The sequence below is a fragment of the Enhydra lutris genome, unplaced genomic scaffold, assembly GCF_002288905.1.
Source record: "Enhydra lutris kenyoni isolate GAN:26980312 unplaced genomic scaffold, ASM228890v2 scaffoldscaffold62, whole genome shotgun sequence".
Lineage (NCBI taxonomy): Eukaryota > Metazoa > Chordata > Mammalia > Carnivora > Mustelidae > Enhydra > Enhydra lutris.
The window spans coordinates 15,011,455-15,030,566 of NW_019154146.1; the positions used below are offsets into that span (position 1 = coordinate 15,011,455).

A 19,112-nucleotide genomic window follows, 5' to 3' on the forward strand; every position below is an offset into this window, starting at 1 on the left:
TACTTAGGATCACAGAAGTTTGTAGAAGGAATACAGACATGAGCAAATGGGGAATGAATGAGTGACTGATTACTGAAGTGGCCAGACAGAATTGATCACTCCTTATTTACTAGCCAGGGACTTGGCCCATTTCTTTAGTGTAGTTCTTACCACCCTGTGTTACACATTTCATTGTGTACATGTCCAGAGTTCCAGTCTGACTGTACATTTCATCAGGAAAATAATCAAGTTTTATTTATTTTTTCTTCTCAGCATCTGACATATAGGATGTCCCCACATGATTGTTAGACGAGTGGCAATCTTAACCAATTTGGTTTTTACTCCTTCCTGGAAAGAATGGGAAAACATTTTTTTTAACAACGTGCTGTGTAACAAATACGGCACCAAACTAGGCTTTGCAGCTGATGACTGGTTGGAGGCCAGCCTTGCATCTGCCTCTGCCACTGGCGGCCCAGTGGACCCTCAGTCACCTTTAACGTGATCTGGCATGAAAGCGCAAATCATCACTCACTGATAGTTCATCTCAAGTGTGCTTTCTTCTATTAACTGTGTTTCTGCCACAAGGGTCTGAAATTGACCCCGTCTGGGCTGGAGTAATCAGAACTACAAATTCATAATCTGGTGACAAGCCATTAGAAATATTCCTTTTTTCCTCTTAGGCATTCTTCATATGAGTATAAATTACATAATGGGTGGAAATAACAATCTTTATGACGTCATGAGGCTTCTGTCACTGTTAGGTAATTGTCGCCATGTTGAACATCATCACAGCTGACACTTATTGAATGTGTTCTGTGGACCCTGCATTATTCAACCCATTCAAATCCCACAGATACTTCTCCTCTACTTTTATATTATAGATGAGGCAACAGAGACACAGGAAGGGTGTACAGTTTCCCAAAATCACCCAGCCGCTAAGTGGCTGAGCTAGGCTGGACTTCGACTCTAGGCAACTTGGCTTTAAACCCAGTGTTCACTTCGCCCACAAGGGAAACTCGAGTAAAGTCTCTCCTCTGCCCATAGGGTGAAGAAGCTGAAGGAGACCCTGGTGGCAGTGCAGCAGCTAGACAAGAACATGAGCAGCCTGAGGACATGGTTGGCTCACATCGAGTCAGAGCTGGCCAAGCCCATAGTCTACGATTCCTGTGACTCGGATGAAATACAGAAGAAGCTCACTGAGCAGCAGGTAAAACTCAGAACGACTAGAGGAACCAAGTAGGCTCTTGAACCTCTGTGCTCCTGGCCAGGATACAGAGGCAGATGTGAGATGGTGAATCGAAATGGAAAATTAGGAGGAAGCTAGACAGGATTGCTGAGAAAGGGAAGGCTTGGGCAGGGCTGGTGTTTGGGGCAAATAGGTCCCATGTCACCAAGAAGTTGAGTCTAGAAGATAGATATGCTCTCATAGGTTTAATGTCGTTGGTCCACCAAGAAGACATCCTAAGCTCCCTGAGCCTCAGTGATGGGCCCAGAAGAGAGCTGGCGTTTTGTTGATTTCTTTGTGGGTCATGAGCCCACTACTACCTACACGGAGTAGAGCCTTTGTTTCCCTGCATATAGTGTTTGAAGAAAGATTACAGTATATTCTTAGAGTTTTTGCAGTCCAAAACAGTTTTGTTTTATAAGAAGTGTTACGTGATCTGCAGAGCACACACTGCAATTCTACCTTCGTTTCTGTAGCAAAGACAGCACCTTACACTGGCATACAAAAAAAAAAAAAAAAAGGCAAAAAAGAGTGACCATGAAAAATGCATACAGCAAGGATTTTTTTTTATCTCCTATTCCCCTTCCTTATTTTTACTAAGCATATCAGACTCCAGTAGTTAGTGGTAAATACCACAAATGCCCCATAAGAAGTATTGCTATTCCATGCCCTTAGATTGTCCTTGAAAATTCTGCCCATACTCCAGTTACTTCCATTGCATTTAAGCCATGATAGCCAAGTTACTTAACTTAAAAATACTACAAAATATAAACAGACCTGTTTTATGAAATCTTAGGAAATAGTTTATGTACTTACTTTATTTTACGAACTACTTAAACCAATGCAAATAGATATTAAAATACAGTTATTAGATATTGGGATTATTTTAAGAGCATTTCTTCTTTAAAAAATTGTTAGCAGGACATTTTTCTGTTTTTGTAAGATTAAAGCACTGTGACGGATTCTCTCACGTTTGAAATTCTGATAATTGAGCTGTTGGGGTTATGGTCGGCCCCCAGCTCCCTGAATCCTCCTGGAGAACATGGTAATGGTGTCTACCAGTGACAAATGTTAAAAACAGTTAAAATCCTAATAGCCAGTATTGTAATTTAGCAAATGTTAGAGAATCAAATTAGTACCTAATTCAATAGGGTAAATTGATCCATGCATCTATAGCCTACCTACTTCTAAACCCCAGTAAAATGATAGGAAAGGGGGAAAGGTCAAAATTCACAATGGCAGAGACCAGGAAAGAAGACGTTAGAGATGACAGACATCCTTCACAAATTTGGAAGGCAGAAGTAGATAAATGAATAGTTACTTGTGTTTGCAGAATGGAGGATAGAAAGCTGACTCATGCCACAGAATTCCAAGGTGGCTCAGGGAGAAGAGAGCAAGTTGTTAGGGCCTCACAATGGAAGACTGCTTAAAAGTCTAAAGAAGTGGTTGGATTGGCAGATTCTCCCTAATACCAGCAAGCCAGACTACTCTGCCTCATCCACTCCAACAGAAGACCCAGGGTTTACACTCTGGAGGAAGCAAACCCAGAGGGACTTTGGTTGGGGGGCTATAGGGCACCATTGAGGCTGGAGCCACTATCTTAAAAATAGAGAGATTAAATGAAATGCTCTGTACCAGATAGTATGACTTCCACCCCACCACCCCAGCTCCCACCATGTCACTAGCCAGCATTATATCTCACCCAGGATTCGTGCAAGAGTTTTAAAATCCAGTTCAGTATTTCCATAAAAGTCCCCCACAAAAAAATAAAGAAAATAGGAAGAAATTATCAACGTAGTAATGTTAAAAAAAAAAAATCCCCAAACTTAAAGATGTGTAGAGTTGACCCTTGAACAATACAGGTTTGAACTGTGTGGGTCCATTTATTTGTGGATTTTTTTATGCAAGAAAATGTGAGTACTGTAGATTATTTTCCCTTCTTATGATTTTCTTTTCTCTAGCTTGCTTTATTTTAAGAACACAGTATATAATACATATAACCTACAAAATATTTGTTATTGGATTATGTATGTTTTTGGTAAGGCTTCTTCAGGTCAGCAGTTGGCTGTTAGTCATTTGGGGGGAGTCAGATGTTACATGCCAATATTCAACCGTGTGTTCATGGGTCAGTTGTACTTCCAGAGCACAAGTCCTACAAAGGCCCAGGAAAATTAAAAACAAAACACATCACTATAAAATTTCAGAACATGGGAGACAAAGATAAGATCTTGAAGGTTTCCAAGATGAAAAAGTCTGATTTTTCCAAAATAACGGTTGAAGCTAAAAGATAATGAGACAGTGCTTTTAAAAAGCTGAGAAGATTATTTAATTTAGGACGTTGTACCTGCCATTTACTATATAAAATACTTACCTCCTATGTATACATGCTAGTCAAAGGTAGATTGCATATACTAAAATGAGAAGAAAAATAATACTCAACATGAGAGAGACAAGAAAATTCCCAGGGTAGATGGTAAGGGAACGCCCAGATGCCAGCCGCCCCACAGCCTAGAGCATCCCTGTTCAGACTGGAGTAGGGAACTGGGTGCTGTGGGAGGGATGTCTCCAAGGAATAAGACAGTCAAACTTGATTACCTGATGGGCTTAACCATACTGGAAGGAGCTTTATTAGCTCCATAGAGAGAGGATAGAAGCTAGGGATATTCATGGTTTAAAGAGAGGGAGAAAGCTACTGATTCCATATAACACAGAAAGTTATATAAGAAGAGAAAAAAAAACCATAGCATAGTTTGCTGCTCAGATGTGAAAAATATTAAGGAACCGTATTAAATGACCAAAATCATCCAAACAATCATTATTGCTCCAGCTATAAGATGTGCTGAAACAGCAGCTGAAAACACTTAAGTCAGGAAAAAGTTCATTCCGTCTCTACTAGAGAAGCATACATAACGTCTAAGATTTAAAAATCAAGAACCAGCAACATAAACGTGCCACTTAGAAATACAGAAGTTAAAACCAGAAGACAGAGCAACAAGAGATGAAAATGAGAATCAGGAGGGAAAAGGGAACTACTTCACTGGAAGCTTAGCAATAATTTTTGACCTGTTAATATATTAATATATGTTCGTACTGCCTTTTAATTCAATTTTAAGTTAAAGTTGAAAACAAAACAAAACAAAAAAACCCAACAACAAACCAAAAGTAAGGACTCTTGGGGATAAATTTGCAATTCACCACTTTTCTGCATGACCTGAATAACAAACTGTTTTAACCCTCACATAGGATGCCTGGGTGGCTCAGTCGGTTAAGTGTCTGCCTTCGGCTCAGGTCATGATCCCAGGTCCTGGGATCAAGTCCCGCATCAGGCTCCCTGCTCCACAGGGAGTCCGCTTCTCCCTCTGCCTCGTCCCCCAGTCATGCTCTTAGTCTCTCTCCCTCTTGTGCTCACTCTCAAATAAATAAAATCTTTTAAAAAAAAGAACTTTAAAAGAAACTTAAAAAAATTTTAAAAACCCTTCATGTATATAGAATGCTGATGCTCACAGTGTTATAAAAATTAATGTGAAAAACACTTAGCACAGCACCCAGCACAAAGTGGGTGCTTAGTAAATTTTATTTCAATCCTGTCATATTCACCACAGCTTCCTTTGTGGCAAATGTTTAACCATGATTCTGTAAAAATTATAGCATTTAGAATCCATGTTGTAAAAGACAGATAAATATTAATCTGTCTCCAAAGGGGAAAATTCTCTTAAATATTTAAAAAGAGATTAAACTCATAAGAAATACATTTTCCTCTATTCCTCTCTGTGGAGTATCTATATGTTTCTCTTGCCAATGTACTTAATCTTCACATACTTCATTGAGCAGAAATATATGTAGACTTGAGATGGCTTCAGAGGACATCTTGTCAAATTTCTCTGTGTTATGGATGAAGAAGTATAAATTCAGAGACACTATGTGTCAATTCAGGACCCTTACTGATGGAGGTTAAAGCTGAGACTAAAATCTTTGTCTATAATAGAGCACTTACCCATAATTATAACCCCCTCAAGCTTATTTCATATAGTTGATTTTAACAAAAACTTTTGAGCAGATGTACAAGGGGTCTTTTCTTTGATATTTACTGTGGGAACCTGGTTGAGCTCCTGGAGGTAAATTTCACAAAATTGTGCAGCCCCCTCCAATAACTGGAGCCTCTGGAATTTTTAACTCAGTTGTCTACACTGAGCCTCCAGCAATCCATCAGTTAAAGTTCTGGTTTTCATACCCTGGCCCCAAATCTCCTCACTGGGGTAAATCCAAAAGTATGTGGAAGAAAGAATCACATCATCCAGATGGCCACATAGGTTATTTCTGACTTAAGTCCCTCTCCAAAAAAGACCAATGAGCAACTCTCTATAGGCAAAGCACCATTGTAAAACTCCCCCAACCAAAGGATAAGCATGGAGCACCAGTCTGGACCCCAGAGACCAGGAAGGACCACATTAAAAGGGTAAGAGGTATGGTCACATTGTGACCACATCATCCTTCCTGGCTGGCATAGAGCTGCACCAAGAGGGCACCACTTGGCCAAGATAGGTATCTAGCTCCCCCAGCTTCCCCATCCTTCCCAGGAGGCCCACTTGGCTCTCAACTCATAGGAACCACTAAGGGAACGTCTGTAGCTTGATTACTGGGGATCAAGTAGTGAGGGAGAAGGGGGCTGAGGCTCACTGCCACCAGGACTCACACCTTAGCAAATTGCATTCCCGTTTGCAGCTGGACCCAAGCAGAGATCCCAGCCTGCATCTGTGCCCATCAGCAGAGCCCAGCCAGTGGCCCTATCTGACCTGGGAGTTCACTTGGCAGTTCTGCTTGATTTTGGTCTCCAGACAATGGACCAAACTGACCTTGGAGCCCTTTCTACCATCTGACCTGGGCAGGGAAGCCAATTCCCAGCCCCGCCCAACAGCTGAGCATAGCCTTCATCCCTCCCCACCAGAAGCCTTGGCTAGAGAACCCAAGCAACCATGGAACCCATCCAACAGCCCTGCTTGACCAAGGAGCCAAGCCAGCAGCCCTCCCAACTGCTGAGCGTAGACTCTGGCACTGCATAATCAGGGAGTCTGGACAGTCTCTGGACAACCTCAGAGCTCAACCTACAGCCTAGGCCAGCCACAGAACCCAGCCTACGACCCTAGCTAGCCATGGAGCCCAGATGACAAACCTACTAAGCAATGGAATCCAGCCTATGGTCTTGTCCGTTTGCTGAACACAGCCTGCAACCTTATTCAGACAATGACCCCCACCAATCACCAAGCATAGCCTGTGACTCCACATGACAAGAAAGCCTGGATGGGGACCCAACTTGACCATGGAGCATAGTCTCTAGCTCCACACCCTTTAGGATACAGCTGGAGGCACCTCCCTAGCAGAGAACCCAACCAGTGACCTTGTCCAATAGGGTAGCACAGTCTGTGGCCCACCTGATGGCAAAGCCCAGACAATCACCTCACCCAATTGCAGGGCACAGCCGGCAGCCCTGCATAATCAAAGAGCCAGCCTGAGATCTGGTCCAGCTGCAAAGCCCTGCCTATGGCTCTATGAACAAAAAGTCCAGCCAGTAGCACTGTCTGGTCTAAGATCACAGCCTGCTATCCCACCCAACCAGAAGTGGTTGCAGAGCTTAGCCTATAGCCCTACCCAATCAGAGTCCAGCCAGTAACCCTACCCTGACAGGGAGCATAGCCTGTGACCTCATCCAGCCAGAGCGGAGCCCAGTCAGTGGCACCCCAACCCCTACCTCAGAGGATGGAGCATTTTCCAGGATAGATTATATGTTAGGCCACAAATCAAGTCTCAACAAATTCAAGAATATGTAAATTATATCAAGGATCTCTTCTTATTACAGTGAGGTGAAACTAAAAATCAATAACAGGAAGAAAGCTAGAAAATTCACAAACACATGAAAATTAAATTAAACAACATGCTTCTGATCAAAGAAGAAAACAAAAGGAAAATAAAAAATATCTTGAGACAGACAAAAAAAGAAACACAACATACCAAAACTTAAGGGGCATAGCAAAAGCAGTGCTAAGAGGGGAACTTACAGTGATAAATGCATACATGAAGAAAAAGAATCTCACATAAACAATAAAGCTTTCCACCTCAAGGAACTAGAAAAGAAGAACAAACTAAACCCAAAATTGACGGAAGGAAATAATAAAGATTAGAGCAAAAATAAATGAAATAGAGTATAGGAAAACAATATAAAAGATTAGCAACACTGAGCTGGTTCTATGAAATGATAAACAAAATTGACAAACCTTTAGCTAGACTAACCAAGAAAAACAAAAAAGGGTGTCTGGATGGCTCTGTCAGTTAAGCGTCTGACTCTTGATTTTGGTCCAGGTCCTGATCTTAGGTTTATGAGATCAAGGCCTGTGTCAGACTCTGTGCTCAGCATGGAGTTTGCTTGAAATTTTCTCTCCTTCTCCCTCTGTCCCTCCCACTTGTGCATGCACTCCCGCACTCTCGCTCTCAAATAAATGAATCTTTAAAAAAAAAAAAAAAGGCGAGCCCAAATTAATAAAAATTATAAATGAAAGTGGAGACATTACAAGAAATACAAAGGATCATAATAGCATACTATAAAGAAAAGGATCAATGTCTAGAAACATGCAACCTACGTAGACTGAATTATGAAGAAACAGAAAATATGAACAGACCAGTAACGAGTAAGGAGGCAGAATCAGTTATCAAAACCCTCCCAACAAAGAAAAGTCTAGGACCAGATGGTTTCACAGGTGAAATGTACCAAACATTTGAAGCCAATTCTTTTCTCACTCTCCCAAAAATATGAGGAGAAGGAAGTACTCTCAAACTCATTTTATAAGGCGAGAAATACCAAAGCTAGATAAGGACACCACTAGAGGAGAAAACTATAGGCCAACGCTCATGATCAATAGAGATGCAAAAATTCTCAATAGAGTACTAGCAAACCAAATTGAACAGCACATTAAAGGGATCATACACCATGATTTAGTTTGATTCATCCCTGGCATGCAAGAATGATTAAACATATGCATATAAAAATAAATATGATATATTACTAGAATGAAATATAAAAATAATATCATCTCAATAGATATAGAAAAAAACATTTCACAAAATTCAAAGGAGAAAAACTCTCAACCAAGGGTATGTATAAAAGAAATGTACCTCAACATAATAAAGACTATATGATATCATACCCAATGGTGAAAGGCTAAAAGCTTCTCCTCTAAGATTTAAAACAAGACAGGGATGCCCATTCTCACCAGCCCTATTGAGATAATGCTGAAAATCCTAGAGAGACTAATCAGGCAAGAAAAAAATAGAAGGAAAAAAAAAAATATATATATATATATAGTCAGAAATGATGATATAAAGTTCTTTGTTTGTAGATGACATAATCTTACATATAAAAATCCTAAAAATCCCACCAAAAAACTGTTAGAACTAATAAATTCAGTAAAGTTGTAGGAAAACAATTTAACATGCAAAAACCAGTTGCATTTCTATACACTAACCATGAATTTTCTGGAAAAAAAGATTTCCTTTAGAATAACATCAAAAACAACAAAATATTTAGGAATAAGCTTAACCAAGGAGCTGAAAGATCTTTACATTGAAAACTGTAAGACTCAGGTGAAAGACATTGAAGAAGACACAAATAAATGGAATGCCATCCCACAGTTATAGATTGGAATAATGAATATTGTTAAAATGAGCATACAACCAAAGGTATCCATAGATTCAATACAATCCCTATCAAGATCCAATGGCACTTTCTATAGATAGAGAAAAAACAATTCTAAAATTTGTAAGGAACCACAAAAGACCCCAAATAGCTGAAACAATCCTGAGAGAGAACAAAGCTGAGGGTATGACACTTCTTGATTTCAGACAATGACACAAATCTTCAGTGATCAAAACCATATGATGCTGGCGTGAAAACAGACACATAGACTAATGGGACAGAGTGAGAGCCCAGAAATACACCCATGCTTATGTGGCTAACTAGTGTTTGACAGGGGAGCCAAGAATACCCACTGGGGAGAGGATAGTCTCTTCAAAAAGCAATGTTGGAAAAACTGGATATTCATTCACATGCAAAAGAGTGAAACTAGTCCCCTATTTTACACCACTTACAAAAAATTAACTCAAAATAATGTATTAAAGACTTAAATGTAAGACCTGAAACCATAAAGTTCCTAGAAGAAAATGTAGGGAAAATCTTTTTGACATTGATCTTGGTGATGATTTTTTAGATATAACACCAAAAATACAACCACCAAAACCAAAAATAAACAAGTTGGAACAAATAAAACTAAAAAGTTTCTGCAAAGCAAAAGTAATCAACCAAATGAAAAGGCAATCCTCTGTAATGGGAAGAAATATTTGCAAACCACATATCTGATAGGGTTAATAGCCAAAATATATAGGTAATATGTAGGTAACTCCTACAACTCAACAGCAAAAAAAACCCACAAAAAAAACAAAAAACCCAAATAATCCAACTTTAAAAATGGGCAAGAAACCTGAATAGACATTTTTCCAGAGGAGATATTGAAGTTGCCAAGAAGTACATGAAAAGATGTTTGATATTACCAGTCATTATGGAAATGCAAATCAAAACCACGATGAGCTATGTCCTCACACCTGTTAGAATGGCAATTATCAAAAAAGACAAAAGTTAACAAGTACTGGCAAGGAGGTAGAGAAAGAAGAACCCTCATGAACTACTGGTGAGAATATAAATTGGTATCATCGCTATGGAAAATATTATGGATGTTTCTCAAAAAATTAAAAATAGAACTACCATGTGATCCAGGAATTCCTCTTCTGGGTTAGGTTTCAGAAAGAAATGAAATCACTATCTTGAAGAGAAATCTCCACTCCCCACGTTCACTGAAATGTTATTCACAACAGTGAATGCATGGAAGCAACCGAAATACCATCAGTAGATAAATGGATAAAGAAAATGGGGTATATATACACAATGGAATATTATTCAGCCATAAGAAAGGAAATACTGCCATTTCCAACAACATGGTTGAACCTTAAAGTCATTATGCGAAGTAAAATAAGTCAGTCAGACAAAAACAAATGTTGTATGACCTCACTTATATGTGGACTCTAAAAAAACTGAACTCACAGAAACAGCGTAGATGAGTGGTTGCCAGAGGTGGGATGATGGTGAGGGAAATGGATGAAGGTGGTCAAAGGGTACAAACTTCTGATTATAGGTGAACATTTCCTAGAAATGTGACGTTCAGCATGGTGACTGTAGTTAACAATACTTTGTTGCATATTTGAAAATTGCTAAGAGAGTAGATGTTAAAAGTTCTCAACACATGCACACACACACATATTGTCACCATGTGAGGTGATAGATATTAGTTAAACTTACTGTGGTGATCATTTCACAATATATACATATATCAAATCATCACATTGTGCATCTTAAACTTACCCACTGTTGTTCTAAGTCAATTATATCTCAATAAAGCTAGAAAAAACAGTTTTGAGTACTTGGGGAAAAGTACATCAAAATGCTATAACTTTTTAGAATGCATTGATTATGTTCCTACACCTAACACTACTTCCAAATGTATATCCTTGTACGTAAGGCACTTTAAGACCTAGAATTTACTTAGTGTCTCATTCACAGATGTGTCTGTCTTTATCTTTGAGCAAATACTGAGTTCAGTTTTATATTTTTTAGACCAGCAGTTCTTGTGATAACTCCCACATAGCTGAAAGAGGTTACACGAGAGATCTGAAAGACTGTTTAGTGAAATAGAGATATTTTTTATAGATTCTATCTTCTGTCTAGGTCATAGAATCTCCAAATATTAATCAAAGGCACCGTTACTGCATTCGACAATAAGCTAATGTTTGCACGGAAGACATTGAAATGTGGTGTTAAAGAGAAGTACAAGAAGAGTACACACACACAAACATAAATTTCAGCTATTTGAATAACTTGAGGATTTATCTTTAGAACAAGCGAAAAGCTAGGCACATCCAGGAATTGTTTTAAAGACAAGGAAAATACATTAAGAACCTTGATGAATATGGCAAGAAAAATACCAGTAGCCTCACTTTTAATAATGAAATTCCTTGAACTAATTGAGTTAAAAGCTCAATGAAAAAAATAATGTACATTTTGCATTTACATTTACATGCAGTTAATGACATTGCGGTTAATGTGAAGACTGTACATGGTGGGATACTGGGGAAATTCAGTGCCTCACTTATCATCATCTTCTCTCTGTTTCTGTCCTACCTTTAAAATGGCTCACTGGGGAAGCTATTGATGTTATGATGTCCTATAGGATAGAGAACTTCAGTTTTTTAAACCTGGTACTTTTTAATGATGGTGGAGTTAACTGTTTAAAGAGTTTGCAGAACTTTGGAGATGAAATCCCAGTTCTTAAGTGCCAGCTCCTAACAAGAACACATATTCCTTTGACTGACTGATTGATCAATGCATTGAAATGGAAGTGATATATCTGTAGAGTCTGGGGCAAGATTTCTTGCTCAACCACTACAAAAGCCAATATTATCCTTCATGTAGTCTATTTCATTTGTTCTGTTTATATCTTGGCATTGCTCACATGGCCAATATATCTCTAGCTTCATTTTCTCCCATCTTTGAGCTCGCCATTTTTCATAAACGACGTTGGAGAAACCTCGTGCATCCAAGGAAAGGAGATACTTGTCAAGGGTTGGCCTCATCACGTTTTAGTGAATCCAATTGCAGTTTCTCTCATCTGCATCCAAGTATTTGAATAAAGCATGTCTCGTTCCCCACAGGAGCTTCAGAGAGACATCGAGAAACACAGCACGGGCGTGGCCTCCGTGCTCAACCTGTGTGAGGTCCTGCTGCATGACTGCGACGCCTGTGCCACAGACGCAGAGTGTGACTCCATCCAGCAGGCGACGCGAAACCTGGACCGGCGTTGGAGGAACATCTGTGCCATGTCCATGGAAAGAAGGCTCAAGTAAGGGGCACAGCTCAAAGAGCTGGGAAAGAGGAAGGACCCAAAAGAGGGGCAAAAAAAAAATACCCAGACTATCCCATTTACCATTTCCTTTTAGTTGCAGCGTCTAAAAGGAGCACTGGTGTCCCAAACTTGCCATCATCTACATTTAGTTGGGAAAATAAGTAGGCATAAAGGTCCTACAGCAGTCCCCCCACCCCCACCCCACCAACCTTATCCATGGTTTCTCTTCCCATGGCGTCAGTTACGCAGGGTCAAGCAGGATGCAGAAGCAGAGGATCCTCCTGATGTACGGTCAGAAGGTCCACAGTAGCCCAACACTAGCCACAATGCCTACATCATTTGCATAATTTCATCTATCACGTAGGCATTTTATCATCTCTCATCATCACAAGGGAGGTGAATACAGGGGTGCCTGGGTGGCTTAGTCAGTTAAGTGTCTGCCTTGGGCTCAGGTCATGATCACAGGGTTCTGGGATGGAGCTCTGTGGCCTACCTTCAAGCTCCCTGTTCAGTGGGGAGTCTGCTTCTCCCTCTCCCTCTGCCCCTCACCCCTACTTATGCCTTATCTCACGTGCTCTCTCTCTCAAATAACTAAAATCTTAAAAAAAAAAAGGATGAATGCAGTACAGTAAGATACAAGAGACTACATTCACACAAGTTTTATTACAGTATGATTGTTCTATTTTATTATTGGTTGTTGTTGCTAATCTCTTACTGTACCTAATCTATAAATTAAACTTTAACATAAGTATGTCTAGGATGAAACATAGTATATATAGGGGTTCAGTACTACCCACAGCTTCACACATCAACCGGGAGTCTTGGAACAGATCTCTCACAGATGGGGGCAGGGCACTACTATATATAAATATACTGTATACAAATACAATATGCTATAATGTCTAAAACAGTTATGCCTGACCTAACAGTTTAAATATAATTCAGAAAAGTAAAACTACAACCTTGCTGGATAAGTCTATTGTTCTAGAACTGGTGGAGTGAAAAGTAATATTCTTTTATTAAAAATGAAATAAAAACACAAAGACCTTATCTTTGTTTAGAAAAACCCTTTGAAATTCAAGGCATAAGCAATAGTGATGGGTTAGAAAATAATCATAATGATGGACAACATATAATCTTTTTTGATTATATGTTTGGAGAACTCTGGAAAGATTAATATTTGTCTTGCTATGATAGGTTACTTTGAGGAGGGTGAATTTGATGTCAGAACTTACATGCATTTTGAGACCTTTGTTTTATTTCAGTGGAACCATGACACGAGTATGCCCTGCACACCCGGCCTTACCCTTCTGAGCTGCCCTGCACGTACACAGAACAGTTCACATTACGTGCTTGTAAGGCACAATTTGACTAATTCCAAATCCAGAACTCCAGGATGTATATTTAAAAAAAAACAAAAAACCAAAAGCAAACAAAAAAAGCCCCAAACTCTCACAGCTGTTCCATTTTCGCTCAGACAGTTGTCTCTTTCTCAGTGTGCTCGCATTTGGCTGACGGCACAATGATTGCTTGGCACAACCCTCGCTCGTTTGGGCACTCTTAATCCCACGGCAGGCATCAGGGTTCTGGAGGAGTAACAGCCCCAAACAATCAGAGCCTGTTTTTTGTTTTGTTTTGTTTTGTTTTGTTTTCATTTTCTGTCTCAGAATCGAAGAGACGTGGCGATTGTGGCAGAAGTTTCTGGATGATTATTCTCGTTTTGAAGATTGGCTCAAGATTTCAGAAAGGACAGCTGCCTTCCCCAGCTCTTCCGGGGTCCTCTATACAGTTGCCAAGGAGGAACTAAAGAAATTTGAGGTGACTTATCATTCCAAATATTTGATCCTTATTTTGCTATGAGCATATCCAGTTAGTGGTTCGTGTCTCAAGACACAAACTGACTGTTCACCTGCACGGTATCTGTTCGGACAGTTGGGTGGTGACTTTGCGGTGATCTTTATTACCGCCTGACAGGTAGGCAAAGAAGGGGGAAAAAGAGGTTTTTCTGTTAGGAGTCTCAAGAATTACAAACAAAGTCATACTGGCAAGAATTTCTATTACAAAGCACAAATCATGATTCCCAAAAGAAGATCTTCGCATTTTTTTTTCATTTCATAGTCCTTTACTATCAGATATCTGAGATGAAAATATGATGTTTCATACTATGAAAATCTCTCTTCCAAATTTATTTTCTTGATTTTCATTTTATCTAATTAGAGAACAGGTATATATAGATATATATATTTTTTTAAATCATTGATACAGTAGAGTTGGCTCCAAAATTAAATAAAACACTTTAATTATAAGCCACTTCTAATTAATAATGAAAAGCAGTGCCATTCTTGAGTCCGCAGGACTTTTCCGTTACAGAGACAAAAATAGCAGCAGTATAATCATATTCGCAGAGGGATCTGCCCAGTAACTGCCTCTTGCCTGCCTGTGCGATCTTGCGTCCGCTCTCCCCGTGAGATGATACGGCCCAAGCAGCTGCATCCCGTTTTCATGGAGGACCGGCCATCGCCTAAAGATCAGCATGTTTTAGTTTGAAGTTTGTTCTCCATCAGTTCCCACTGACAGGCAGATATGCACCCATAGATACCGACAGCAAAGTCCTGATGCATGTATCTTACCAAAAGCATTCTTGGTTGCTAATTCTGCCGCAAGCTCCCTGAGATGCTTAAAAGTAAGACTAAAAATCCAGCCAAATCCAGCCGAATTTATTTTTACCTTGTAATGTCAGTTTACCTGGCATTTCCTGAGGCCTATTAGAGTAAATATGAAGTTTGGTTTCTGTGCTTGTGGGATTTAAAATCAAAGAGTCTTAGGTGAGCAGCTATAGGAATCTTAAAAAAAAAAAAAAAAAAAGCCCCAATACTATGTAAAGTAAATAAGAGTTAGTCTGATGTCAGATATGGGCTTATGCATAACTATACCACCAAATTCCAGGAAAATAATTTTGTATCTAAAACGTTTTCCCATAGAAAATTTCTCGTGAAAAGCCACAGTAGGCATACAGTCAAGTTCAAGTCGTCCTGGTGTGAGCCAGAGCCAGGGAGGCATTCATGTACTCTGTCTCACCACACTCTGCTTCGTAAAGGTTAAACCTTCTATAATTGGCTTGTACTACAAAGCAGATTATGCTTGGTTGTTTTTGATGCTATTTTAGACTCTCAGATTTTATGGCAAAAGTTAGCCATATGGTTAGCTTCTATAATAAATGATTTTATCATTTATCTTTTAATGTTCTTTCTTAAGAGAAAAATAAATTTAATAATTTAAAAAAATGTTGTTTGAGGACAGTCTTTTCCTGTTCAAATGCGTAAAATTTGGGATGGATCTGAGTACCCCTGTGTGGCGCCTACCATCACTCCAGTGGGAAAACATATTCTATGACTCCCGGTAATGGCAAAAGCTGAATTTTTCTTATTGCTTCCTTTTCTGGGGAAGTAATTGAAATTGTTTTATAGAATAGGGGGTTAGACTTACTAAGACAAAGTCTCTTAAAGCAGCTCTCAGAAGGAAAGCCATATCAGAGGCACAGATGTAGTAGCAAGTAAACAGTGTATGAATGAAAGGAAGCGGAATTTTGTGATTTAGATGAGTACAGATCACTTGATTGTCCAGTTTTCTGCCCAATGTCAAGATCAATGTCAGTCATAAATCATACACATGAATTTGGAAAAAAAAAAACATTTTATTTTGGTCAAATGATTCTTATGGTAGGACTGTGTTACACTGCAGAGAGAAAGAAGAAAGAGTATTTTACTTCAAAAATTCCAAAATTCCAAATGGTTACATAGGGTAACCATAAAAATAAATAGACACAAGTGGATTGGACTATGTTTTAATCATTTAAAAACTAACTTTTCATCATTAAAAGTGATGGTATAGTTATGAAATTTGCCCAAGATATGCGAACTGGGCCAGGAATGGAGTACAATTGCTAGAACATGGTAGAAATAAGTGATTGTAAAAGAAAATTAAATAAATAAATAAACAAATAGACACTGCCATGTAAGCTGGTACATATCAGCTCTAAAATGTTTTATTAAAACTGAGTAATTCATGGGAATGATAAAAAAGAAACAGAGCATGTTCCAAATTTTCCTCTATTTAAGGTTACTTGTGTTTTACTAAACTGCTCTTCTTAAAAGTTAATAAAAGCTTGCCTTTAGACATCTTCTTAAAAAATGGGTTTAATTATTTTAATGGACATCAGAATTAAAGATGTTTCTGGATTTTTAGGAGGTTACATCTTTCACAGATAGAGCATTCTTTTGCGGATAAGAAAATATCTTTTCTCTGTGTTGACATCAGAGATTTCTGAACCTTTCAGACGCACATTTCAGCACACATAGATATCTGGGTAATCAGTTTTATTCACGTGAGAATTTTTTCCGGAATGTTCAGTATTTTAAAAGCTGTAACATAGGAACATGTATACATCATACATATATATGTATTTGTATATATACGTATATAATTATTCCTATTTACCAATTTCTTTCATATTTTTGTTCACTCTACGCCCTGTCCTTAAGCCACACAGATCCCGTTACTCTGCTTTAATAAGGGGAAATAAACTCTCCTTAGAAATTGTCCTTTCCCTCTCACTGCAGGATAAGGCCGGGTGCCCTTGCTGAGAGCCCTTCACTGACCCCCTCACTGATGTGCTTCTCTGCGGTCCTAGGCTTTCCAGCGACAGGTGCACGAGAGCCTGACCCAGCTGGAGCTGATCAACAAGCAGTACCGTCGCCTGGCCAGAGAGAACCGCACCGATTCCTCCTGTAGCCTAAAGCAGATGGTTCACGAAGGCAACCAGCGATGGGACAACCTGCAAAAACGTGTCACCTCCATCTTGCGCAGACTCAAGGTCTTTATCATGCCTCCCCTGTCGCTTAGAGACCCAGAGGGCCCTTCGAACATATTAAGACATAATCTCAGTGACTTTGCAAGATTGGGATGGCGAGAGCGGTTTGTATGGTAGTTTGTATGGTAAAGGATTACAGGGGTCTCATTGCTCATTGAGAAGGTGACTTTCCAGAAGAACATCGCAGTTGGCAGTGTCATCTCCATGCGCACCACGTGGACTTCACTTTTTTATCATTTTCTTTTCACGTCCAGCATTTCATTGGCCAGCGTGAGGAGTTTGAGACTGCGCGGGACAGCATTCTGGTGTGGCTGACGGAGATGGATCTACAGCTCACGAATATCGAGCATTTTTCTGAGTGTGATGTTCAAGCTAAAATAAAGCAACTCAAGGTAAGATAGTAGAGATTTTTCAAATTGGGAAGAAGATGCGAAGAGGAAGGGATTTATAGATCCTTTTGTAAAGAACATAGTAAAGAACTCTTTTTTTTTTTTTTTACTTTTTAAAAAATTTTTTATTTTTTGCAATAGCTTTATTTATATAAACTATTTTTGTTTTAATATTTCAACTGGATATATTTAATGTGAAGTATACATTATTAATTCTTCTCCACTAATATTAGCTTGCCTATAGTGCTGTACAGGATATAATACAAATATTCTAAATTACAATGTATTAATACACTAATACATTAATTTTGATTTTTATAAGCAAATGTTTGTTGCCTGATAGAGAACACTTTTATCCTTGCTTTCACTAAGTATCCAATAGGTTTCTGAATTTTTAAAAGTTTATAATAATGTTATGGGATAGGAAATATTTCTGTTATCAATTTGTTATACGATAAAAGCCACAGAGAGGTTAATTTGTTTGATCAAAGTCACAGAGCTAAAAACTTCTTCGGTAACTGTATGGGTGCATTTCCAAGTTCAATTATTCCATTATTCCACTCTTCATTTATTTCAATAAGTTTTACTTTGCAGAAATACAGTATGCTGACGGAATCATGTCAAATCCATGGTTTGTAATTTAAAATTATTACAAGCTTGTGCATGACTGCAGGGAATTCATTTGATGAACGTTAAGAAACTATTTATGTACTGGACACTTTTATACTTTGGAAGTTTGAAAAATAAAATATAAGACTACCTGACTATTACTTTTTCCAGGAGAAAAATCTCATCTAAATCATTTGTTCAATAGAATCTGCACATACAATTTCCCAATTTTCTGTATTTTATTAAATTGAACTAGTTGGAAATTAAAATTTCAAATTATTACAAAAAAACCTAGGATTTTCCATTACAAAAAAACCCCAGTCATTTAAAGTAATAAATAATCAAGTAATTTAATGGAAAGGGCCATTATGAAAAATAATTTTTTTCATTTTAACATTCTAGCTGCAACACAAATTATTAAGCTAAAATAGTTGAGTTTTATTTTAATTAGGTTAAGCATTTGTTTATAATTATGTTTGATTATAACGTAAATATTCTTAGCGGGCCTATTTCATATGAATTAAACTCTAATTGGCTTCAGGTCAAATTTTCAAAAGAATCTGAATTAGTTGATGCTAATCTATGTGTATATATTCTTTTTTTATATTCTTTTTAAAAATTTAATTTAATTTAATTTAATTTTTGTGTATGTGTTACAAAATTCACTGTCTGTGCCCCACACCCAGTGCTCCATGCAATACATGCCCTCCTTAATACCCACCACCAGGCTCACCCAACTCTTGAAAAAAATTAGTTCTCGATTGAAAAAAAATTCAGAAAACACAAAATGTATTAAAAATGAAATAAAGAACATTACTCAGAAATAACTACCATTAGTCTATATATTTTTAGTTATTAACTTCATTGTGAGGGTATTAGGAATCTTTTTTGGGGGGGTGTTGTTTTTGTTTTCATTTTCCTGCTTTGTTTCTAACACCTTCAAATAGTTTGACCTCCACGTTCCAACTTGTTCATGTTAGGGTTTCATTCCACATATTCTCCATCCTTAGATGCCAAGTTAATTTTTAAACATATTTGATATG

General features: G+C 38.3%; 1 protein-coding gene across 4 annotated transcripts in view; it reads left to right on the forward strand.

Moving 5' to 3' along the window:
• The window catches only part of LOC111158653 (nesprin-1), a 167,959-nt gene that overhangs the window by 119,971 nt on the left and 28,876 nt on the right, over window positions 1-19,112 (forward strand). For all 4 annotated transcript variants that reach the window (XM_022520842.1, XM_022520841.1, XM_022520843.1 and 1 more), the window contains 5 exons: window positions 1,024-1,186; window positions 12,011-12,198; window positions 13,869-14,019; window positions 16,892-17,074; window positions 17,326-17,463. In XM_022520842.1, coding sequence (XP_022376550.1) covers window positions 1,024-1,186; window positions 12,011-12,198; window positions 13,869-14,019; window positions 16,892-17,074; window positions 17,326-17,463 — 823 coding nt within the window. The remainder of the gene's footprint in view (window positions 1-1,023; window positions 1,187-12,010; window positions 12,199-13,868; window positions 14,020-16,891; window positions 17,075-17,325; window positions 17,464-19,112) is intronic.